Source organism: Oncorhynchus keta, chromosome 35 (assembly GCF_023373465.1).
Source record: "Oncorhynchus keta strain PuntledgeMale-10-30-2019 chromosome 35, Oket_V2, whole genome shotgun sequence".
Classification (NCBI taxonomy): domain Eukaryota; kingdom Metazoa; phylum Chordata; class Actinopteri; order Salmoniformes; family Salmonidae; genus Oncorhynchus; species Oncorhynchus keta.
The window spans coordinates 23,091,198-23,118,556 of NC_068455.1; the positions used below are offsets into that span (position 1 = coordinate 23,091,198).

Sequence of the window (27,359 nt, forward strand, 5' to 3'; positions counted from 1 at the left end):
GGAACCAGATTGCATAGCAGAGAAGGTATGGTGAGATTCGAAATGGTCGGTAATATGTTTGTTGACTTGGCTTTCGAAGACCTTAGAAAGGCAGGGTAGGATAGATATAGGTCTGTAGCAGTTTGGGTCAAGAGTGTCCTGGTTTCAATAGAAATGGATATTTCACATAGATTTCCCTAAGTAAGCATGTCCCGATTTTACGGAAAGAGTTGGATATTTCACCTAGATATCCCTAATATGATGACTGCGATATACAACATAGAAGCTTATCAGGTTCTGATCATCTTACTATGCTTCTTCACCCGAGATTGGCCCCTGATTGCTAACCGATCTGTTATTTATTCTACAGGCTCTGTCTTGTCATCAAAATGGACAACCTTGCAATGAGTGACATGTATCCATCGTGATTTTCCCTGGACTTTTACTGCTGACCTCGTTATGAGCAAAACTTGATAAGGACATTCCCATCTTGGTCCTAATGTCTCTGTTACATATTTTTTTACCATCACACTCTGACCTGGTACTACGTCATGTTCCCCCTCAGGACGTATTCCCCACGTCTCTTTTACTTGTCTTTCTGCTTCCCCTACTGCATTAGAGTTGTATGCAATAGCATTGTGTCACTCATAAAGTGAACGTCTGCTTTTCTCAAATCTAACGTGCCTGTCACTTTCACATTGTCCACTGTAGCTGCCCAGACTGCCTCCCTTACACCCCCCTCCACAATGCTTGAACCATCTGTGTATAAGATAAACTCGGGGTTCTTTTCCAACAGATGACTCTTCGTAAACCCATCAGAGAGCTGATCCAAAACCAAAGCACAACAGTAATGTTGAAGTAATGTGGTATCTGGAGGAAGCATCAGAGTAGCTGGATTACATAGTGTGCCATGTTGTATGATGATGTTAGGAGCCTCCAACACAGTTGACCATTTGTTCCAATGAGTAGCTGTGACCTGTGCAGCTCGATTCATTGTCAAAAGAGTATGAACAGCATGTGGACACTTGATGGTAAGATGTTGGTTGAGAACAAGCGATGCCACCATCAACACAGCGACGTAAGTAGCCTGCATAGCTCTGAGACAGGGACCCCATCCCAATACCACATCATCCAACTTCTTTGAATAGTAGCCTACAGGTTTCTGACAATCACCATGGTTTTGTGTCAGCACTGAGGTCATGTAGCCATCTTTCTCAGCCACAAAGAGGTTGAACGGTTGGCCTGAGTCCGGAATGCCCAAAGCTGGTACTGATGACAAAGCTAGTTTGAGCTTGCCAAAAACCTATTTCTATTCTTCCGTGAAGGCTACATTCTTTTGAATCAGGGTCTCCCTTGAGGAGGTCGTTAAGGAGTTGTGCAATTTCGGCGAAGGAGTCCACCCAGCATCTGTTGTAGTTGCACAAGCCCATGAAGGAACGAAGTTCTTTAATAGTAGTGGGCTCTTTGGCAGCTTGTATGACAGCCATGCAACTTTGTGTCATCTCTCTTTTTCCCTGTGAGACCAGTTGACCAAGGTAGATAAACTGTGATTGTATGAGTTGGGCCTTCTTAGGGTTAGCTTTATGGCCTTTGGCATGCAAGTGGTCTAACAGTGATTTTAGATCCTCAGCATGTATTTTTCATATTCTGAGGCCAACAATATATCAATGCCTGATGGTAAATCAAATAACTATTATGAAGGCCCATAGGAGTACTAGTCCACTAATACTGTTGACCATCCACAGAAAAAGCACATTTATTTTTTTAATTTTTAATTTAACTAGGCATGTCAGTCTATGGATCTGTTGTGGCGGTATGTGAATTGGAGTGTGTCCAGGGTCTCGGATGATGGTATTGATGTTTGTCATGACCAGCCTTTCAAAACACTTCATAATTACAGATGAGTGTGCTACAGGGCGAGAGTCATTTATGCAGGTTACCTTGGAGTTCTTGGGAACAGGGACAATGGTGGTCAACTTGGAACATGTTGTGATAACAGACTGGGACAAGAAGAGATTGAAACACTTGCCAGCTGGTCTGCATATGCTTTGTGATCGTGCCCTAGTATTCCATCTTGTGAGTGTTAACCTATTTAAAAGTTTTACTCACATCGGCCACGGAGAGTGAGATCACACAATCATCTGGAACAACAGTGGCTTTCAAGCAAGACTCAGTGTTGTATTCCTCGAAGCGAGCATAAAAGGCAATTAGCTCTTTTGGGTGTTCTGAATCACTAGGCATCTCACGTCACTGATCTAACCAGAGTTTGTTTAAGGTACCGGTATTAAAGTAGTAATCTCTCAAATAGCGGACTGCCGGCTGCCTCTGTTGAACATTCCAAGTCTCCTTCATAACTTGATGTGTGGTGGACCATGGCTATAAGAGAGAACACATTGTTCTGTCTGGCTTTCTCCATGTCATCCCAGAGCAGGCAGAACAACCCGGCCCTATACACAGCTAGGGATTATCCCTGGGCTAATTGCTTAAGGTCTGGTACACACACTGCTATGGATGGGAGAAGCCTGGGGCTGTCACAGCAAAGATATTACTCAAAAAGGGAAAAGGAGCCTCTGAAAACCCGAAAGCATGAGCTCAAGACGTTTAAGGTGGTTTCCTGTCTCTCTCTCAGACCATGTGTTGAGTAGATTACATAAACTGTCAATCACCTGCCTCACCATGGCAACCAACCATTCATCATGTTTCAACCAGCAATCTGCCCCCTTCTCTTCTCTTCTCTCTCAGCCTTCAAATGGGCAGCCTGAATAAACTTGAACTGACCTAAGCATGAAAGATCTGAAAGTCAAAAATTTGTGTTCTGCTTTCATCAGAAAGAATCATGTCTGATCCATAGAGATAGATAAATAAGTACTCATATAGTCTGTCAGTCACTGTGTGCATGTGTGTTATACATCTGATATATGTTTATGCAAAGTCTCATGGGAAAATGGAGAGACATTATAAGAATATTTCGAAGATAAATACACAATGCAGAGACAGAGGACGAAAAAGTCAATAGAGTACTAATGATCAATGGAAATTGTGTTTTTTCTGTAATAAGGGAGTAATGCAGAGACATGGGAGAAATGTGTCTTTATATTGAGTCTGAAATAGGATACTTGTTATTTGGCCATTGGCACAGTTTTATTGCAAGGAATTCTAATTGGTCAACCACAAGCGAGGGCTGGGTTATAAACTACATCCTGTCCGTTCGTTCAGGGGAGATTCACTGAGAGAGAATCACTGATGACAGGGAAGGAACGACCATCTACCATCTACCTCTCAGAATACCATCTATGAGTTATCCTCTTTGAATGAACCTATTTTCCTCCCCCTGATTTGCTTTGGGGTCTGTGTTATTAAAGAATAACATCAACTGCTAACATTTGGTGCCGTGACCAGAATGATTTGGTCTCAAGAACAACAGAAAAAACTCAACTGTGTGTTGATCCAGAAGAAAGAGAGAAGGCTGAGCGCAACCCACTTTGGGAGAGTCAACTCTAAATCTCCCGATTGATGGCAGAAGTGCTGGGTGAGTATAGACCAATATAATTTTAAAAGAACCAAATCAGGTTAAAATTGTCTCAAACATATGGAGGACCCTTTGTTCCTTCAATCCACCCTCCAGCTGAGTTGCGCAAGGATGATCAGGTTTCAAGCATCAGGTCAGCACTGCCTGGCTTTGAGTCAACAGATACTGACAGCGGTGACGAACGATGTCTTAGGCCAACCAGAACACAGGCTGTGAAAGGTAGTAAAGAGAAACCTCCGGTGACAATAATCACACATTAATCAGCATCTCCAAAACAGTTGTATGAATGGTCAAAAACGTTGAAACATCCCCTAGAAGTGGGTATGAAAACTTTGGACCATTTGAAGCGTTATAAGAAACTCTACAATCTACACCCTTATGATGGGTTACAGATATTAGCCTTTGTTAGAACAACCGTGAACATGGTATACTTGAAGAAAAGGTTTATAGAGCTGTGGGTGAGCAAGTTGTGGTCAATGGATGGAGAGCCATACATATTTTCCTTAAGGTTCTGACCAATGCAACCACCAATTGGGGAGAGATAACCAAATGTATTCATAACCCGAAATAACCATTTTTTTTTATTTGAAGAAAGGTTTAGAGCAGAGGTGGTTAGACACTGTGGGTTACCTGACATGGAAGATGAGATACACTCAATTCCTCCAAAAATGGGGCAGTCACTCATCAAGCTGATGCAATCCATACATGATGATTTGTGAAAAACTTTTGTTTCCACAACTAATGACTGGGGGAGACAAAATTACGGTGACATTAGACAGACTGTCACGACTGGACAGGGACATCAATCAACATAATAAACTGTCTGTTATCAGAGTTGTGCAGGTTCCGAGTGAAACCAACAACATTATTCGTTCAGCAGAAGAGAAACCTGGTGTATGTTATTATTGTGAGATTTCTGGTCACTGGCAACGAGAATGTCAGAAGAGAAAACGTGTCCTTATGAGGAATGGCCAAGAGAAGCAGGGTCCGTCTAAGGGACAATGGAATCAGACCAACAGCACCAACAACACAATGTTCATGCAGAAATGTAAGAAGCTCTCTCCGGTTCAGCAGCAGAGTTTACGTCCCATCTCAGCTGGTGTACATATGAAATTGGATGGGCTATATGTGAACATGATGGTTAACAACTATGCAGTAGATTTTTTTTCGTAGATACGGGTGCTGAAGTCACTGTATTGCCCATATCTTATGCAAAACATATACAGTGGGGCAAAAAAGTATTTAGTCAGCCACCAATTGTGCAAGTTCTCCCACTTAAAAAGATGAGAGAGGCCTGTAATTTTCATCATAGGTACACTTCAACTATGACAGACAAAATGAAAAAAAAAATCCAGGACTGGCTTAGCAGTGTGGTGCCAGGACAACAACCTCTCCCTCAACGTAAATTAGACCTAGGAGCTGATCGTGGATTACAGGAGAAAGACGAGAGAGCACGCCCCCATCCACATTGATGAGGCTGCAGTGGAGTAGGTCAAAAGTGTCAAGGTCCTTGGCGTCCACGTCACTAAGGACTTAACATGGTCCACACCCACCCGCACAGTTGTGAAGAGGGCACAACAGCGTTTCTTCCCCCTCAGGAGGCTGAAAAGATTTGGCATGGGTCCTCAGCTCCTCAAAAAGTTAATTTCCAAAATACATGCATATAGGTTCCACTTTCAGAGGTACATCTTTTAAAGTTAGGAGAGATGCCCGTTTTCATTCTATGGAGTATCAAAGGAGTGTAATAAAATTTGTACAAACATTTGTAATTGGATTCTTTCATTTTTACATTAGTAGAGGTGCAGAATACCCTGTCACAAACCTCCACCCATAACTCATCACTGATAGTCAGACCAAGGTCCTTTTCCCAGATTATTTTCAAAGGAGTGAAGGAGGAGCATCCTTTCTCAGAAAGGAGTCTATAGATATAAGATATTTTGCCTTTAATGGATTGTGCTGTGACAAGAAGGGTTTCAACTTCATTCAACTGAGTTCTAAACCTCCTCTTGGAAGTAAATGAGGAAATGACATGTCTAATTTGAAGATATTTAAAAAACAAAATGGGATCTTGGCACATTGAATTAACTGCAGAGCTCTTGAAATGATTTCTGTGTAGTGGTTTTCTGATGAAATAGGTCTGAAAAGGTCCTGATTCCTAGAGTATGCCAAAGATTAAAGTTGGCATCCTTCAGGGCTTTTGGCAAGTCTGGGTTGCCTACTATGGGTGAGTGAGAACATATTTGGGAGGAAATGCCCAGGTATTTCTTACAGTCCCTCCACGCTAGTAGGGTGCTGTAAATCACAAAGGTTTTAGCTATGTTGCCCACTTCACTAAAGTTATTAATTAATATAATTGAGCTTAATGGCAATGAACCACATGAATGGGCTTCTATCTGAATCCACGTTGACTCTTATCTGTTTGTGATCCATTTTAGCATGTTGCGGATTTGGGCAGACCAGTAGTACAATTGAAGGGAGGGAAGGGCAAGACCATCCTTAGATTCAGGTTTCGATAGAGTGGAGAACTTGATCCTAGGTTTTTTATTGCCCCATATACATTTGGTGATGCTTTGGTTAGTTGTTTTGAAAAAGGAAACTGGGAGATAGCATGGGAGCATCTGAAATAAATAGTTCAGTCTAGGGAGGATGTTCATACCGATGACATTAATTCTTCCTACTAAGCTAATTGGGAGGGAGATCCAGGTTTGGAGATCGTTCTTGATTCGATCCAGGAGTTGAAGATAGTTTTCCTCGAAAAGGCTATTCAGATCTGGTGTTATGAAGATCCCAAGGTATTGAAACCCCTGTGTCTTCCATTGGAATGGACATAGTGTCTTCATGGAGCTGGTGAGTGTAAGATTGAGAGGGCAGACAGTGGATTTGTTCAAATGTACCTTATAACCTGAAAACTTGCCATACTGAGCAATTGTGTCTAAAATGGGAGGGATTTCTCAGGGGGGATATGTAGAGAAAGACATCATCCGCGTAAAGTGAAATCTTGTGCTGCAGGCCACCTGCAGAAACACCCCTAATACTTGGATTGCTCCTTATCAACTCTGCCAGCGGCTCCGCCCCGAACAAGAAGAGCAGGGGGGACAGCGATCACCCTTGTCTTGTGCCCCGTCCAAAAGGGAATCTGTCAGAATTCAGTCCGTTAGTAGTCACCATGGCATTTGGATGAGAGTACTGTGATTTGATCCATTTAATAAAGTTTGCGCCCATATTGAACTTTTCTAAGACTGAGAACAGAAAGCTCCACTCCATTCTGTCGAACGCCTTCTCAGCATCCAGTGAAGCCAGCAGGACAAGGGTCTTCTGTGCGTTTACTTGATCAATAATATCAAAACGACGGCGAATGTTATCAGAAGAGTATCTGTCTCTAATAAATCCAGTTTGGTCTGCTTTTATTATTTTGTGAAGAAGAGTGTTTAGTCTTTTGGCGAGCAATTTGGTAATTATTTTGAAGTCGAAATCCAACAAGCTTATGGGCCGGAAGGACGAGCAGGATAGAGGGTCCTGGTCTTTTTTGAGCAACAGTATAATGCGAGTTGTGTGCATTGAGTCTGGGAGAACTCAGTTTTTGCAAAAAAAATCCAGCATTGGCATGAAAATAGGGCTAAGCTGGGGCCAAAAAGCTTTGTAGAACTCTGGCGAACTCATCTGGGCCTGGGGACTTGTTAGGTGGCATGGAGGTAATTGCCTCCAGGATCTCCTCAGGAGGGAGTGAAGGGGGAGTTGAGATCTTCTTGGTCGGTATCTGATAGTTTAGGTAGCGAGATTCCCTCTAGGAAGGAGTGGAGTTCTGCCTCTGTGTGTTTTCTCTCAGAGGTATATAGCTTGCAGTAAAAATCATGAAAAGTTTAATTGATCTTTTTTGGGTCATATGTGACCTCATCCTCTGCTGTTCGGATAGCCATGATTGTACTGCTCTGACTGCTCTTTTTTTAATTGGTAAGCAAGCAATCTACTCGGCCTATTGCTATACTCATGGTATTTCTGTTTAGTAAAGAAAACCTTTCAGTTTGGTTTTGGCTGCTTTAAGTTGACTCCAGGAGGTGCTGTCTGAGGATTGTTTATGTACTCTTTCACAGCACTCTAGCTCCCTCTCAAGATCTAGCCTGTGTGCTTCCATTTCTTTTTTCTTATGGGAAGCATATGCAATTAGATGACCTCTTAGTGTGGCTTTGGCAGCGTCCCACATTGTGGCCGGAGAAACAGGAGAATCTTTATTGTCTTGTGTGTAGTTGTCTATCCATGTAGTTAGCAGTGCATGCAACGCTTCGTTTGATAACATGAAGGTGTTACATTTCCAGCTCTTTGACCTCAGGATGTTTTTGCAGAGGTCAAAGCAGAGGTGGACAAAGTTGTGATCTGAAAGTGCTATGGGTCCGATTGTACACGTGGCTGAATTTATGAAACTCTTTGGGATAAAAATGTAATCTATACGGGAGTAGGTGTTATGGACATTGGAATAGTATATATAGTCCATAGATGAGCTATTAGTCTCTCTCCAGATATCTATCAGTCCCATCTCTTTAGTAAGAGAGTTCAACATCTTTGCAGATCTAGGATTGGTGGTGGAGACTTGAGATGATTTGTCTAGAGTTGGGTTAAGGGTACAATTAAAATCTCCGGCCACATCGCCAAAGGAAACACAATGCTCATAGAACAGGATTATCATTTTTGACATGAAAGCAGGAGTATCTGTGTTAGGGACGTATATGTTTAAGATAGTAATTGGTTGTCCATACAATGACCCTGTTATCAAAATAAATCTCCACTCCGGATCAGATATGTTTTTGTCAATTATGAATGCAACATTCAATTGGATAAGTATGGCTGTACCTCAACTGTTTGATTTGAAAGATGAGAAATACACCTGTCCCACCCAAGCTCTGCAGAGTTTGGCATGTTCGGCATCACAGAGGTGTGTCTCTTGTAATAGTGCAATGTCTGCTTTTTCCTTTTTTAGAGCACATAGTATCTTTTTCCGTTTTATTGCATGACCTAGATCATGGCAGTTCCATGTCAATAGATTTAAGGTGCTAGTCATCGTCATCGAACGGTAAATCAAACTTTAGTGCAAGTCATCTCTGGGTAAAGGTGGATAATAGTTACAGCTGCGTTCACATAAAAGAAAAATAAATGGTATACATAAAATAATCATCTCTGAACACCCCAGCCGGGTACCCAAACAACTCGACATATCCCGTTGGATCTATTACCCCCCGCTCAGTCTCAATTCTGTGTTCCGAACGGGGGAAAAAAAGGGAAATAAAAGTAGACTGAAATGTTAGTAGGCCTAGGTCAGGATATGTTGAGCCTATCCCTCTCAGCTAAAGGAAAATAAATATAGATTGGACGGCTATAATGACATTTAGTGGGGCGGGTGGATCTTTGGATGTCGGCTATATATTGTCTTACCTCCTTTAGTAGACAGTAGTCGTATTGAGTCATTGGTCCATTTCTCATTCACCAGGATTGTCTTTCAAAAAACGTTTTGCCTCTTCGGGAGTTTTGAAGTGTCGCAGGGCTCCTTGGTGAAGAATCCTGAGCTCGTTTGGGTATTTGAATCCCCTAAAGATGCCTCGGTCAATGGAGTATTTCTTCACCTCGTCAAACTCTCGGTGCTTTCGGCGTATTCCAGCTGACAGGTCCTGGTGTAAAGTGAGCTTGGCGTTTCCCACTGTTATAGTGTTGATTTTTTGGGTTAACTGGTCTAGGAACAGTGGGTTAACTGCCTGGTTCATGGGCAGAATGACAGATTTTTACCTTGTCAGCTCGGGGATTCGACCTTGCAACCTATCGGTTACTAGTCCAATGATCTAACCACCTGCCGCCCGTATTGGGCATGCGTTCTACGTGTTATGCTAATATATACATTCAAACACAGTGACTGACTAGGCACAACAACTCAATCTGTAAAGTATGTGGAGGAGATTAGAATAACATTTGACCAGGCCTGGGAGCCATTGTGGGATCAGATATTTTGTATGTTTCATTCCATTGCTGTAAGCAGTAAGCACTAGCTATCTCACTCAATAAATTCACATTACTCTAAACTCTGAGGCCGTATGTGTGATGCAGCCTTGATTTGCAGGTGCGGTTGCCTGCCAGGCTGGTGTGTTATTCTGTTCATCCACAGAGCGGAGGCTTGTCTGCCTGTCTGCTGATTGAGAGAGGGAGGCACACCTGTCGAGTGCTGCATGTTATGACATTATTTAGTCTCTGTCTCAGCAACACAGACAAAACATGAGGCTGCGGTGGCATGGGGGAATGAAGAGATCTGGCTAGCTGGCTGGAAGAGAGGGAGGAAGGGTTTGGTCCAGACATAGGGGAGAGAGAGGGAGTAGGGGTGGTGGCAGGGGTGAGGAAACCCAAAGAGAATTGGAGAAGAACAGATAATAGCAGACAGACAGGGCAGACAGACAGACAGACAGACAGACAGGCAGGCAGACAGGAGGCAGACAGACAGACAGACAGACAGACAGACAGACAGACAGACAGACAGACAGACAGACAGCAGGACAGACAGAGGCAGGCAGGCAGGACAGACAGACAGATGATAGATAGGCAGGCAGGCAGACAGATTGGTAGGAGAGATGATAGGAGCAGACAGATTGGTAGGAGAGGAGTGCACCAGGAGTGCATGGTTCTCACAGGTTCCTGATAACTAAGAGATAGCCATTACATGGGAGGTTTAGTACAGAGGAACAGACAGAGGCCTCTGCTTCTCTGTTTTCTATAAACATTATGGTGATGATAATCCTGTAGAACATTGTCTGCTGCAAACAAACTACATGACCCACTGTGTGTTTATCAAACCTCAATGTAACTGACTGTTGTTTTTTACCATGGGAAAGTACCCACATAATGTAGCAGGGATATATTATTATATATCTATTATTCTGTATATATATTTCTATGACCACAGTTACCTTAGGATTGGACTGCTATTAATACCATTTTCATTTGTAGATATCAAATGAAGGCCGTTGGCCTTTTCATTTGAACCTTAAAAACTACTCAAATCAGCCTGTAATATAATCTAATCAATATGTTTGTCTCAGTTCTAATATGTAGCTATACTAGTCAGAGTGGGCCTGGTATGAGATATACCATTTAAGCAGGTTACATGGTAGATTACATTGTGTAAATCCTTCACTCCTCTCTTCGTTGAAGTTGGAGACTTTTATCTCCCTCGCCAACTTTAAACATCTGCTATCTGAGCAGCTAACCGATCGCTGCAGCTGTACATAGTCAATCGGTAAATAGCCCACCCAATTTACCTACCTCATCCCCATACTGTTTTTATTTGTTTACTTTTCTGCTCTTTTGCACACCAGAATCTCTACCTGCACATGACCATCTGATCATTTATCACTATAATTATTCACCTACCTCCTCATGCCTTTTGCCCACAATGTATATAGACTCTTTTTTCTTCTTCTGTGCTATTGACTTGTTTATTGTTTACTCCATGTGTAACTCTGTGTTGTTGTCTGTTCACACTGCTTTGCTTTAGCTTGGCCAGGGCGCAGTTGTAATTGAGAACTTGTTCTCAACTAGCCTACCTGGTTAAATAAAGGTGAAATAAAAAATGTAAAATAAATATGAACTCAGCAGAAAAATAAACGTCCTCTCACTGTCAACTGCATTTATTTTCAGCAAACTTAACGTGTAAATATTTGTATGAACATAACAAGATTCAACGACTGAGACATATACTGAACAAGTTCCACAGACATGTGACTAACAGAAATGGAATAATGTGTCCCTGAACAAAGGGGGACAAAATCAAAAGTAACAGTCAGTATCTGGTGCGGCCACCAGCTGCATTAAGTACTGCAGTGCATCTCCTCCTCGTGGACTGCACCAGATTTGCTGTGAGATGTTACCCCACTCTTCCACCAAGGCACCTGCAAGTTCCCTGACATTTCTGGGGGGAATGGCCCTAGCCCTCACCCTCCGATCCAACAGGTCCCAGACGTGCTCAATGGGATAGAGGTCTGGGCTCTTCGCTGGCCATGGCAGAACACGGACATTCCTGTCTTGCAGGAAATCATGCACAGAACGAGCAGTATGGCTGGTGGCATTGTCATGCTGGTGGGTCATGTCAGGATGAGCCTGCAGGAAGGGTACCACATGAGGGAAGAGGATGTCTTCCCTTGTAACGCACAGAGTTGAGATTGCCTGCAATGACAACAAGCTCAGTCCGATGATGCTGTGGCACACCTCCCCAGACCATGACGGACCCTCCGCCTCCAAAGTGCAGGCCTCTTTGTAACGCTCATTCCTTCAACGATAAACGCAAATACGACTATCACCCCTGGTGATAGAAAACCGCGACTCATCAGTGAAGAGCACTTTTTGCCAGTCCTGTCTGGTCCAGCGACGTTGTTGCCGGTGATGTCTGGTGAGGACCTTATTCTCTCTCCTCACACACTCTCATGCTGTCCTTCACACTTATATAATTTAACTACAAACTCATAGCATACAGAAAGCCTGTATTCAATGAACCAATTTTTTTTCGACTGCAGTTGAATCAAAATTGTTTCACTGAATACAGGCTATCTGTATGCTATGAGGAAAGAACTGCAGTTTAAACAAAATTGGTTCACTGAATACAGCCTTTCTGTGTGCTATGAGAAAAGAACTGCAGTTGAAACAAAATTGGTTCACTGAATACAGCCTTTCTGTATGCTATGAATTTGGAGTTAAATTATATCGGTGTGAAGTTTGTAGTTGTTCGTGTATGCTTGCCGTGGCACAGCACGTAGGCCTTATCCTTAGCCTTAGCTTGTGAGTTGGCAGTCACCGCTCACACGGTGTACGAGTAAGAGTTGGTTTACTAAGTGGTTCGAGCGATGCTCTTTTCTTAACAGCATGAGGAAATGTGTAGCCTAAGTTTTTCTTTGAACTCTGACTGACTTTATCACCTTTTAGACTGAGTGACTTATGGATATGAAGACAGAGAACAGTAATCCAGATGACAAAGCATAGCAAAGTGCTGCATGTGTGTGTGTGTTGTGTGTTGGATTGCTCTTCATTGCCCTGAGGGCATGCGGTGGTGAAAGTGAGGCTGTGGAATGGAGCGGCGTGTTGTTTGATTATTGTCGCCATGGCAACGCGTGCCTGTCAATATTTTGATTGACAGCCAGGTGTTGCTTTTGGAAGTGTGATTTGTGGACATAATGGAAATGCTAAGTGAGACAATGTCTGCAGCACACACCCCTACAAGAGCAAGGAAACAGAGTTCAGGGTAAAGAAGGTGAATGAAGGCGTAAATGTGTACTATGTGACATAAAACATGGACATGGAACACTGAGTGTAGAAAACATTGCCCTCAGAACAGCCTGAATTCGTCGGGGCATGGACTCTACAAGGTGTCGAAAGCTTTCTACAGGGATCTTGGCCCATATTGACTCCAATACTTCCCGCAGCCCTTTGGGTATTGGACCATTGTTGATACACAGGAAACTGTGGAGTGTGAAGTTTTTGACACCGGTGCGCTTTACACAAAATACCATACCCCGTTCAAAAGCACTTAAATATTTTGTCTTGCCCATTCACACTATAAATGGCACACATACACAATCCATGTCTCAATTGTCTCAAGGCTTAAAAATCCTTCTTTAACCTGTCTCCTCCCCCCTTCATCTACGCAGATTGAAGTTGATTTAACAATTGACATCAATAAGGGATCATAGCGTTCACCTGGATCCTCCGAGTCAGTTTATGTCATGGAAAGAGCAGGTATTCAAAATGTTTTGTACACTCAGTGCACATTCAATTGTGTCCTTGATACACAGTTATTTCACAATCTGAAGAGTTTACTTTTTTGCATGAAAGGCATAACATCATAATAAGTTCTGGTTTGTTTTGGCAATACCTTTCCAACTATATTCACAGAATGCAAATCACAACAGGTACAATAGCTATTACAATTTATTTATTTTTTAAATGTTGTTCCCTCCAAAGCTTTTCACAGCCAATGGTGAATCTGTATCCAGGTTGTTGGTGGGTTATCAAATATTTACAGGATTCCTCTATCACGCAGTGCCACAACATGCACATCTGTTGTTTTTGATTAATTGATGTCCTTATGCTCTTTGGCTCTCTGGCTTGGCAGGCACACCATTGTTTATCTACTGCCAAAAGATGAAACTCTGCTGTATCAGAAGTAGATTATGGAGGTGCTTAGAAAGGCGTTTTTCTCTATTGACTCAAGACACACAGATACATCCATTAAAAAGCACATGCACACACGTGCACGCACGCACACACACACACACACATCAAAACACACACACATATTGAAACACACATGTTGCCAAGCCATGTTGGATCCCTGCCTTTGCTTTATAGGCTTCTTTCTAGGATTATATCTGAGACAGTGGACTCATCCATCACCATGGTGAAACTAAATAGTCCTCCAGGTAATGAGATCTAAAGCCTTGTTAAAAGTTACCAATAAGAGTGTCTTTGTCTCTACATGAGAGCAGGACTTTCATTGAGCATGCCCAAGGGGAACACTTTGGCAATAAGAGTGTTTTTAAGTATGAGAAATAAACACTTTAGCCATTGAAGTATCGATGTTTCATAGCCCTGGCTATCTGTAATATACTGCCTGCCAAACTGTAATATCATAAGTTGCTTTCTGGGTGAGTTTTGAGTGATCCAAGCTTCAAAGGTTTGATCCTGATCCTGCATTAGTGTTTACTATTTGAAAGGTTGGTTAAGGCTTGGTTATATGTAGGTGTATTGTGGACCAACAGAACTATAGCAGCAATACTATTAGGCAAGGTGAAGTTATCTGGTATGGATAATGTACTGTACATAGTTGAATATTTATATGGCTGTAGCTTGCTGGATCACGATATATGCTTAAGATATTCAACCATGTCTTTCTGATTAAAATCCAACAATTTTCTGTCAAGTGTTCCCTGTCAGGGCTCTGTACCCTTCCATCATGAGACAAAAACACACATGCACACACACTAGTGCCACTAGAAGCGATGACATCGATTTCCATCCGGCCAGGTCGGCGACGTGTGTTAGGAAATATGAAATATGAAAATGCTTTTGGATGCAGTCATCCCCTTAAGAATTATTTTCTGTGAAGGATCATAAAATTCACATCACCTGGAGACAGACACCTTGAATGGCATTTTAGGATTAATAATGCCAAACGGTGGTTCAGTTCAACCAAAAATCGAAAAGATCAAATGGCTACAAAATCTGGTAACCCATTCCATGTTGGAAGACTTTTCTCACCAAACAATGAAGAAACATACTGGTATTATGACTATCCTAGTCATAGATTGCAGTACAAATGCCAGATGATATGTCTATTGAGAGAGGTAGGTCACAAACCTTTCAGCAACAATCAAAATTCACAATTTGCTAAATTATTGTCTGCAAATCTCATCCTGCTTATCTGTGAAGAGAAAGGGATAAGATCTACAGAGATTCAAAGTATGACTTCAGCTTGGTTTCTGCGCAAGCAAACTGCTTACACAATCAGTCAATCTCCAAGACTCATTCATTGTCATGGAATAACCATGTGGAGAATATCCAGGTGGGGAATTACCATGTGGAGAATATCCAGCTGGATAATAACCATGTGGAGAATATCCAGCTGGATAATAACCATGTGGAGAATATCCAGGTGGATAATAACCATGTGGACAATATCCAGGTGGATAATAACCATGTGGAGAATATCCAGGTGGAGAATAACCATGTGGACAATATCCAGCTGGATAATAACCATGTGGAGAATATCCAGCTGGATAATAACCATGTGGAGAATATCCAGGTGGATAATAACCATGTGGACAATATCCAGGTGGAGAATAACCATGTGGAGAATATCCAGGTGGATAATAACCATGTGGACAATATCCAGGTGGATAATAACCATGTGGAGAATATCCAGGTGGATATTAACCATGTGGACAATATCCAGGTGGAGAATAACCATGTGGAGAATATCCAGGTGGATAATAACCATGTGGACAATATCCAGGTGGATAATAACCATGTGGAGAATATCCAGGTGGATAATAACCATGTGGAGAATATCCAGGTGGAGAATAACCATGTGGAGAATATCCAGGTGGAGAATAACCATGTGGAGAATATCCAGGTGGATAATAACCATGTGGAGAATATCCAGGTGGAGAATAACCATGTGGAGAATATCCAGGTGGAGAATAACCATGTGGAGAATATCCAGGTGGAGAATAACCATGTGGAGAATATCCAGGTGGAGAATAACCATGTGGAGAATATCCAGGTGGATAATAACCATGTGGAGAATATCCAGGTGGAGAATAACCATGTGGAGAATATCCAGGTGGATAATAACCATGTGGAGAATATCCAGGTGGAGAATAACCATGTGGAGAATATCCAGGTGGAGAATAACCATGTGCTTCAAATGCATCATGATGCACAGGTAACTGCCAAAATAATGGAAACACCAACATAGTGTCTTATAGGGCATCGGGCCACCACGAGCCACCAGAACTGCTTTAATGCACCTTGGAATAGGTTCTACAAGTGTCTGGAACTCTATTGGAGGGATGCGATACCATTCCTCGACAGGAAATTCCATAATTTGGTGTTTTGCTGATGGTGGTGGAAAACGCTGTCTCAGGCGCCACTCCAGAATCTTCCATAAGGGTTCAATTGGGTTGAGACCGGTGATTGAGACGTACTGAAGTAGCCAAAGTAATGGGCAACTGGGCCTGCTCAGCATTTTTATACATGACCCCTAAGCATTATGGGATGTTAATTCCACTGTGTGGAAGCATCTGCTTTCTACAGTATATACAGTATATACTGTGTATCCTTAATTTACTTTACTGTTTCCTTTATTTTGGCAGGTACCTGTATACTGAGAAGCAATAGTCCCAGAGGACCCCCTCTGGCCCTGTCCATTCACAAGCCTATAGTATGGATGTGTTCTTACCCATGCGTCAGAATACAACATCAGTCTGTCCTGCATCATTGGTACCCCCTAACCACAGTACAGTGTTTTGCTGTAGTAGCCATTAGTGTTGCTGGCCTGTGGTTTTCATGTGCCAGTGGGTAACTGTTTCATTTATAAAGGCAATAATACCCAAGACGGAGGCACTCAGTGAACATCTGGGAAGGAAGTATGCGATGCCAGAATTACCATCTGCCATGGTAATTCTGCCCCACAACTCTCTTACTACTCTCCCAGGCAGCTCTGATCCACTGCAGCCTGTAGCTCTGGAGACCCCAGCTTTTCTTCCAAGTTCTTGGACCAGTTCTTGATTGAGTTTCTGACTCAATGGAACCAATGGTATTGCTACCAAAAGTGCAAACTCCACCCATCTCCATTACCTGCACTCCAGGCAGACCCAATCACATGCTCAAGAAATCACAAAGAGGACCTTGAAACACTGCTCCCAAAATACATGCATTGTATAGTGATGTCCTTGTATGACACCTACACACTGATGCCATCATAATAGACAGTAAATAGGGCCGGGATGATACCAGTATCGTATTACTTGTTAGTATCGTGGCAAGCAAACAAAACACGAAGTGGATATAAATTCTTTAGGAAAACAGCCCTAATGTTGGAAGCAAATGTTGTCATCCAGAGTCACATGTATTTATTTTCCAAGCTATAGCACACAATATTTGACATACTACAGGTTTTTAAAGGACCAAAAAGTTCGGACTGCTTTGTGTTTACATTTTTGCAGTGAAAAAAATATTGTGATACCCCCTCCCACACACACACACGCACACATACCTTCCAATGCTTTACACACACCATAGCAGTCGATACGAGGAGGGAGGCACGCACACATACACAGAACAGCATTTAAGAACATATGAACAGAAGTGGGCCTGATTAGAAAATTGTTGAGTGAATCCATAGCCCTCACTGGTGTGACAACCATGCATGCAGTATCGCCCCATCACGTTGTTATTCATTGAACCACAACTAATTGACAAAACGAATAGCAGAAAATGAAAGACCCAACATTCCATATTGGCAGGCCCTGTAATTGTAAACATGTAGAAACCAATTTTCCTGTGCCATTGATTCCTGGGAATGAACTGTTCTCCGATACAGCTGCACAAGATTAAATGCTTGTGCGTTTTTTAATATTTTTTGAACCAGACATTTTTTTAATGGTTTTTAATAGCTGAAGAGGACAGACAGATTACCAGTTGCTCTTGGAGTGAACAGACTCCTCCTGAGAGGGATAAGAGTTAAGACCCCACTAGGCACAGATGTCAATTCAACGTCTAGTCCACATTGGTTCAAGCTAATTGAAATGTCTTGGAAACAACCTTGATTCAACAAGTATGTGCCCAGTGGGACAGTTGTGTTGTGTTGGAGATGAAATGGGTTGAAAGTTATTCATTGTTAATAACTTTTTGTGTGAATGTGTGCGTCTTGCATCAAATGTTTTCCTATAGTGGTGCAGTGTTTCCATCCATCTGTAGGTACTATAGTTTACAATCTGTCTCTCTCATACATTGATATCTGTGAGTTGTACTCCCTGACGCACACTCACCACTGTAGGCCTTGTATCAAGAAAGGTGAATTTTTTTCACCGTGTGTTGCCATGGAGACTAGGAGAGACCAATTTCATAGCCTTCTGAAACTCTGCTGTGTCTTTACAACAGACACCACACTAGCTGTCAGATGGGAATTTTGGACCACTTTTGTCATTGTTATAATCTGTTTTTCTCTTTTGTTCCTACTTTTAAAAAATGTTGTTCTTTGCTATTGCTTGGTCGGTGGGCGTAAGAAATAACCCTGAAAGAAAGGGAGTTTTTCCCATTTCCCATTTCCCACAATGGGCCTCTGCTTCTGCTTGCTCTTTGGGATCAGGGCAGGTTATTGTAAAAGCACTTAGTGACAACTGTAGATGTAAAATAGGGGCATTATTAATACATTTGATTGATTGATTGATACATTTCTCTCATCATAAATCCTATATCCTCTCTAGAGACGAAGCCGGCGTGCAGCTTCAACGGGTCAGAGTACCATGACGGAGACATGTTCCGAATGGACGCCTGCCACTTCTGCCGCTGTCAGGGAGGGGTGTCGGTGTGCTTCACCGCCCAGTGTGGCATCCTGCACTGTGAACGATACTACATCCCTGAAGGAGAGTGCTGTCCAGTCTGTGAAGGTATGACATCATCACCAAATGACATCGCTCCTGACTCCTCCCTCCCTGTATGACATGACACAGACTCCCTCTGTATTCACAAAGAGTCGTATCAGAGTAGGAGTGCTGATAAAGGATCGGATTTGCCTTTCACATCATAATGAATATGATTATATGGACATGTGGTACCTGATCCTAGATCAGCACTGTTACACTGAGACGATGTTTTAATACAGGCCCATATCACCATAAATGAGAAATCCCATAATAGTCACTGTCTAGAAACATAATCAAATGAAACATGTTCCTTTAAGGGGAATCACTAAACCTCGTCCTTACACGACTCACTATTGTATGTATTCAGATCGTGATCAAGCCTATGAGCAATGTTACATCGGTTTCTAAAGTTCCCTCAAGGTCAGAGATGTGGCAACAGAAATGACAGTCTGCTGAGACCAATGCATTTCATACCATTTCATTCAAATGAGTGCCTGTGGTAAAGAGCAGATTTGCTCTGCCTGAGTGCAAAGCATTAATAAACATCAGGAGAGAGATGAGCTGAGGCAAATGCCTAACTCCTACACCACAGTGACAATACCCAGCTATAGGCAATTAAAGCCTGAATGATGAGATTACTTAAACAGTCACTGAGTCAGTCCTTCTCCCTTCTGTTTCTCACTCAACCTATCTTTGACTGACTGTCTTTGGCTCAGACACACACACACACACACACACACACACACACACACACACACACACACACACACACACACACACACACACACACACACACACACACACACACACACACACAGAGAGGGCTTTATTTTATCAAACCTAATGCAATGGTAATTCTAAGCCCTACTGGTAGTGCTATAGGTCCGGGGTGTGTCAGAAATATTTTTGCTATTTTCACAGCCGTTATTATGAGCTCAATAGCTGGCAGTCGTGTGAAAGGCCTGGATCGTGAAGAATAAACAAGTTGTATGTGTGACGAGGGTGTGGCCACTCACTGGCCAATCCAGTCGTTCCATGGCTTAATACTGCATGCATTTGTCTCATATTCTCTAGCTTATTGACTTTCTTTGCATTGTCATCAGCTCCAATTCAGCTGGGGGGCATGGAATATTCTTGTCCAAGTCCATTGTGGATTGATACTGTAGCCTATCCTATTTAATAAACTGTAGTAACAGTAAAAAAACATTCCGTGTTTGTTCAATATGTTTGGAGTGTTGACAGTCAACATTGTTGTACTTGGCTTCAATGAGTATAGGCCTTTACGCATCACACTTCTTCTCAAATAAAAAATACTAGCTTTTGTTATAGTAGGGTAAGGGCTTGTTTTTTAATCAAAGTCAATGGAGAACAAGCGATTGTTACTGGAAAATAACTTAAACGTTTGTAAATATTAGTGCCACCGGAAGATCTCATCTCACGTCAGCCAAACCCTTTATCGACAGTCTTGACAACTTAGAGAATAGGTTGGACATGAAAAAAACCCACCTTAATTGCTTAATTGTTTTTTAATCATTTGTTTTTTATGTTTCTAAATACGAGGTTTACGGGCGCAAAAATAACATCTCTCTTGTTCCATGTCCATATGGTCCCTGTGCTTCAAGGCTGGATAGGCTGTGCTTCCACTGTCAAAATCCAATGTCATAACCAAACGCATTACCGCTAAGACCAGCTTTTGGTTGGACTTAAGTATCCCCAACTAGCACATGCTGAAATTGGTACTTTTTAAGGACACTCAGATATTGCCACCCCTCCCACTTCAGTGCAAGCGAGCTCATTTTACACAGATAAATTAAAAATCCTGCTGCTTTGAAGAGCACCACATTCAGTGCTTTCGGGAAAGGATTCAGACCCTTTGACGTTTTCCACATTTTATTACTTTACAACCTTATTCTAAAATAGATTATTTTCTCATCTACACACAGTACCCCATAATGACAAAGCATTTTAGAAAATGTTGCTAATTTATATCACATTTACATTAGTATTCAGACTCTTTACTCTGTACTTTGTTGAAGCACCTTTGGCGGCGATTAGTGACTCAAGTCTTCTTGGATATGATGCTAAAAGCTTGGCACACCTGTATTTGGGGAGTTTCTCCCATTCTTCTCTGCAGATCCTCTCAAGCTCTGTCAGGTTGGATGGGGAGCATTGCTGCAAAGCTATTTTCAGGTCTCTCCAGAGATGTTCGATCGGGTTCAAGTCTGGGCTCTGGCTGGGCCACTGAAAAACATCCCCACAGCATGATGCTGCCACCACCATGCTTCACCATAGGGATGGTGCCAGGTTTCCTCCAGACGTGACGCTTGGTAGAGTTCAATCTTGGTTTCATCAGAGTATTGTTTCTCATTATCTTAGATTATTTAGGTGCCTTTTGGCAAACTCCAAGTGGGCTATCATGTGCCATTTACTGAGGAGTGGCTTCCGTCTGGCCTGATAAAGGACTGATTGGTCGAGTGCTGTAGAGATGGTTGTCCTTCTGGAAGATTCTTCCATCTCCATAGAACTCTGAAGCTCTGTCAGAGTAACCATCGGGTTTTGGTCACCTGCCTGACCAAGGCCGTTCTCCCCCGATTGCTCAGTTTGGCCAGGCAGCCAGCTCTAGGAAGAGTCTTTGTGGTTCCAAACTTCTTGCATTTAAGAATGATGAAGGTCACTGTATTCGATGATGTAGAAATGTTGTGGTACCATTACCCAGATCTGTGCATTGACACAAACCTGTCTCAGAGCTCTATGGACAATTCCTTCGACATCATGGCTTGGTTTTTGCTCTGAGAAGCACTGTCAACTGTGGGTTCTTATATAAACAGGTGTGTGCCTTTCCAAATCATGTCCAATCAATTTAATTTTCCACAGGTGGACTCCAATCAACTTGTAGAAACATCTCAAGGATGATCGATGTTAACAGGATGCAACTGAGCTCAATTTCGAATCTCACAGCAAAGGATTTGAATACTTATTTAAATAAGGTATTTCAGGTTTTGATTTGTAATACATCTGCAAAAATGTCTAAAACCCGTTTTCACTTTGTCGTTATGAGGTACTGTGTGTAGATTGACGAGGACTTGCATTTATTTAATCCATATTTTATAATTTAGCTATTCATAGAACAAGCTTTCAAATTATGCGCACCTGACCCAGATTGTGATTTGAAATGGGACGTTCTTGGATTGCGTAAAACAACAACAGTAATTATGTGATGGTGAGGATGCAGGGATGTGTTCCAAACAAAACAACTGAACTCAGCAAAACAATTCATGTCCCCTCACTGTCAACTACATTTATTTTCACTTAACATGTGTAAATATTTGTATGAACATAACAAGATTCAACAACTGAGACATAAACTGAACAAGTTCCACAGACATGTGACCAACAGAAATGGAATAATGTGTCCCTGAACAAAGGGGGAGTCAAAATCAAAAGTAACAGTCAGTATCTGGTGCGGTCACCAGCTGCATTAAGTACTGCAGTGCATCTCCTCCTCATGGACTGCACCAGATTTACCAGTTCTTGCTGTGAGATGTTACCCCACTCTTCAACCAAGGCACCTGCAAGTTCCATGACATTTCTGAGGGGAATAGCCCAAGCCCTCACCCTCTGATCCAACAAGTCCCAGACGTGCTCAATGGGATTGAGATCCGGGCGCTTCGCTGGCCATGGCAGAACACTGATATTCCTGTCTTGCATGAAATCATGCACAGAACGAGCATTATGGCTGGTGGCATTGTCATGCTGGAGGGTCATGTTAGGATGAGCCTGCAGGAAGGGTACCACATGAGGGAGGAGGATGTCTTCCCTATAACGCACAGCATTGAGAGCGCTGCAATGACAACAAGCTCAGTCCGATGATGCTGTGACACACCGCCCCAGACCATGACGGACCCTCCACCTCCAAATATTTCGCGCTCCAGAGTACAGGCCTCTGCGTAACGCTCATTCCTTTGACAATAAACGTGAATCTGCCATCACCCCTGGTGATAGAAAACCACGACTCATCAGTGAAGAGCACTTTTTGCCAGTCCTGTCTGGTCCAGGGACGGTGGGTTTGTGCCCATAGACGACGTTGTTGCCGGTGATATCTGGTGAAGACCTGCCTTATAACAGTTCTACAAGCCCTCAGTCCAGCCTCTCTCAGCCTATTGCGTACAGTCTGAGCACTGATGGAGGGATTGTGCAATCCTGGTGTAACTCGGGCAGTTGTTGTCGCCATCCTGTACCAGTCTCGCAGGTGTTGTTACACGTGGTCTGCCACTGCGAGGACGATCAGCTGTCCGTCCTGTCTCCATGTAGCACTGTCTTAGGCGTCTCACATTACGGGCATTGCAATTTATTGCCCTGGCCACATCTGCAGTTCTCATACCTCCTTGCAGCATGCCTAAGGCACGTTCATGCAGATGAGCAGGCTCCCTGGGCATCTTTCTTGTGGTGTTTTTCAGAGTCAGTAGAAAGGCCTCTTTAGTGTACTAAGTTTCATAACTGTGACCTTAATTGCCTACCGTCTGTAAGCTGTTAGTTTCTTAATGACCGTTCCAGAGGTGCATGTTTATGAATTATTTATGGTTCATTGAAACAGCATGTTTAAACCCTTTACAATGAAGATCTGTGAAGTTATGAATTATCTTTGAAAGACAGGGTACTGAAAAGGGACATTTATTTTTTTGCTGAGTTTTTGCACATGTGTGCTTGCTCTACTTCCTCAATGGCACAGCCAGGAGAAAAAAAACCTTAGAGTTCAAGACTTTTCCTGTCATAAAAGTGCTTTGAAATAACTTAGGAACTGTGCACATTTTGGAGAGGTGTATGGCCACTTGGAGACACAAGTTAGTTCTCTTAGTCAAACCATATTAAGATTTTATTAAGATTTTGTTTTCAACAAATGTGGTGAAGAGTACAGTAAATGTAAAATTCACATAAAATCAACAGTGTAATGTTTGGATTTAGTCTTGTGTCAGGTGAACTGTCCTCAACTTTGGTCTTATTATTTTCCCGTGATCTCCAAACTGTTCCCTTTCAATTGCTACCATGCTTATGCATAATGCTTTTCATATTTCTTCTTTAAGAAACATTTCAATTAGCCCCTATCCATTTAGGCCAAGTCCCAGGTGTTAAACTATAAAACTCTAACCTTTCGGGGACAAATGTAATTTACAACAGCAAACATTTTTATTCATGTAATATTGACCTCATGATCATTCAGTCCTTGCATCCATAGTTCTGCTCTCCCTGACCGTGGTTACATTTCTTCAGCCCCATCCCTTAGCTTTATAGCAAACCTCATCTCTCGTGGACAGATACACTACATGACCAAAAGTATGTGGACACCTGCTCGTAGAACATCTCATTCCAAAATCAAGGGCAATAATATGGAGTTGGTCCCCCTTTTTCTGCTAAGCCTTTCCAATAGATGTTGGAACATTGCTGCGGGACTTGCTTCCATTCAAAGAACAAGAGCATTAGTGAGGTCGGCACTGATGTTGGGCAAATAAGCCTGGTCCACAGTCAGCGTTCCAATTCATCCCAAATTTGTTCGATGAAGTTGAGGTCAGGGCTCTGTGCAGGCCAGTAAAGTTCTTCCACACCGACCTCGACAAACCATTTCTGTATGGACCTCGCTTTGTGCATGGGGGCATTCCCCCAGGGCTTTCCCCTAACGGTTAAGATTTCACTTAACTGGAACTAAGTGGCCCAGCCCAAACCATGAAAAACAGCCACAGACCATTAGTCCTCCTCCACCAAACTTTACAGTTGGCACTATGCATTCGGGCAGGAATACATTCTCCTGGCATCCGCCAAACCCAGATTCGTCCAATGGCAGTGAGCTTTACACCCCTCCAGCCCGACGCTGCTCGGCCATGGAAACCCATTTCATGAAGCTCCCGATAAACAGTTCTTGTGCTGACTTTGCTTCCAGAGGCAGTTTGGAACTGAGTGTTGCAACTGAGGACAGCCGATTTTTAAGTGCTTCAGCACTTGGCAGTCCCGTTCTGTGAGCTTGTGTGGCCTACCAATTTGCAGCTGAGCCATTGTTGCTCCAAGACATTTCCCGTCACCATAACAGCACTTATGACCGGGGCAGCTCTAGCAGGGCAGAAATTTTACAAACTGACTTGTTGAAAAGTTGGCATCCTATGACAGTACCACTTTGAAAGTCACTGCGCTCTTCAGTAAAGTCATTCTACTGTCAATGTTTGTCTGTGGCGATTTCATGATTGTGTGCTCGATTTAATACACCTGTCAGCAACGGGTGTGGCTGAAATAGCCGAATTCGCTCATTTGAAGGGGTGTCCACATGCTTTGTATAGTGTAAACACTGAATGTAAAAAATATTAGGAACACCTACTCTTTCCATGACATAGACTGACAAGGTGAATCCAGGTGAAAGCTATGATCCTTCATGATGTCACTTGTTAACTCCACTTAAATCAGCATAGATGAAGGGAAGGAGGATTTTTAAGCCTTGAGACAATTGAGACATGGATTGTGTATGTGTGCAATTCAAATGGTGAATGGAAAAACGTAATATTTACGTTCCTTTGGACGGGGTATGGCAGTAGGTGCCAGGCGCACCGGTTTGAGTGTATCAAGAACTGCACCTCTACTGGGTTTTTCACACTCAACAGTTTCCCATCTGTATCAATAATGGTCAACCATTCAAAGAACTGTGGGAAGGATGCATCGGCGTCAACATGGGCCAGCATCCCTGTGGAACGCTTTCGACACCTTGTAGAGTCCATTCCCCAAATTAATTGAGGCTTTTCTGAGGGTGCAAGTCAATATTAGGAAGGTGTTCCTAATGTTTGTACACTCAGTTTATGTAAACATAACTGGTACCATAGAATCTGTCAGGAAGGAATGACGTAACGAGCAGCAGTAGTTCCAGTGTTTAGGTCACGGGTTATTTGGACATATCAATGTTTGGTGAAGGGTCTTAAACTGGGTGGCTGAGAATTTTCCATTTGCGAGGGTGTAAACTTTGTGGACAATATATTTTTTTACACGTATGCCCCCAGACCTTAATCGACAAATCTGAATCTGAATCTGACAAAATTACGCAATATTTTAGTTCTGGGTTAACCAAAATTATAGCAAACCAAGTGTTTTAAATTACGTTTCCTTGCTTCACTTCTTCCTCAAACCGTTTGACAGAGGAAAATGTCAGGTCAGAATCATGACATCTATTACAGTATAATACAGTCTAGTGAGCGTCTGTGGAGTAAGTAGGGTGAGAGTTCACCTGGTATTATATGGGCACCAACCCGAGGAAGAGGGAACTCCTGATCTCTGCGAAATGGACCTTTCAACTCTTTTATTACATTTTTTTTTCACCAGGTAGGCCAGTTGAGAACAAGTTCTCATTTACCACTGCGACCTGGCCAAGATAAAGTAAAGCAGTGCGACAAAAACAACAACATAGAGTTACACATAAACAAACGTACAGTCATTAACACAATAGAAAAATCTATGTACAGTGTGTGAAAACGTAGAAGAGTAGGGAGATAAGGCAATAAATAGGACATAGAGGCAAAATAATTACAATTTCGCATTAACACTGGAGTGATAGATATGCAGATGATGATGTTAGTAGAGATATTGGGGTTTAAAAAGCAAGAGGATAACAATATGGGGATATTGGCAGATGGGTGTGCTATTTACAGATTGGCTGTGTACAGGTACAGTGATCGGTAAGCTGCTCTGACAGCTGATGCTTAATGTTAGAGAGGGAGATATAAGACTCCAGCTTCAGTGATTTTTTTAAGGAAAGACGGCGAAAGGAGTTGTTGGCTTTGGGGATGACCAGTGAAATATACCTGCTGGAGCGTGTGCTACGTGGGTGGGTGCTGCTATGGTGATCAGTGAGCTGGGATAAGGCGGGGTTTATAGACTTATAGATGATCTGGAGCCAGTGGGTTTGGCGACGAATATGTAGTGAGGCCCAGCCAACAAGAGCATACACGTCGCAGTGGTGGGTAGTATATGGGGCTTTGGTGACAAAACGGATGGCACTGTGATACATCCAGTTTGCTGAGTAGAGTGTTGGAGGCTATTTTGTAAATGACATCGCCAAAGTCAAGGATCGGTAGGATAGTCAATTTTACGAGGGTATGTTTGGCAGCATGAGTGAAGGAGGCTTTGTTGCAAAATAGGAAGCTGATTCTAGATTTAATTTTAGATTGGAGATGCTTAAGGGTAGGGGTAGCCAGGTGGAAAGCATGGCCAGCCGTAGAAAAATGCTTCTTGAAATGATCGATTATCGTATATTTATCGGTAGAGACAGTGTTTCCTAGTGCAGTGGGCAGCTTGGAGGAGGTGCTCTTATTCTCCATGGACTTTACAGTGCCCCAAAACGTTTTGGAATTAGTGCTACAGGATGCAAATTTCTGTTTGAAAAAGCTAGTCTTAGCTTTCCTAACTGACTGAGTATATTGGTTCCTGACTTCCCTGAAAAGTTGCATATCGCGGGGCTATTCTAAGCTAATGCAGAACGCCACAGGATGCTTTTGTACTGGTCAAGGGCAGTCAAGTCTAGGGTGAACCAAGGGCTATATCTGTTCTTAGTTCTACATTTTTTGAATGCGGCATGCTTATTTACGTTGGCAAAGAAAGCACTTTTAAAGAGCAACCAGGCATCCTCTACTGACGGGATGAGGTCAATATCCTTCCAG

At 42.6% G+C, this 27,359-nt stretch overlaps 1 protein-coding gene across 1 annotated transcript in view; it reads left to right on the plus strand.

Annotated features, from left to right (window-relative positions):
• LOC118368148 (cysteine-rich motor neuron 1 protein-like) overlaps nucleotides 1-27,359 on the plus strand; it is a 192,957-nt gene that overhangs the window by 115,258 nt on the left and 50,340 nt on the right. The window contains exon 6 of the mRNA XM_035751968.2: nucleotides 18,517-18,699. Coding sequence (XP_035607861.1) covers nucleotides 18,517-18,699 — 183 coding nt within the window. The remainder of the gene's footprint in view (nucleotides 1-18,516; nucleotides 18,700-27,359) is intronic.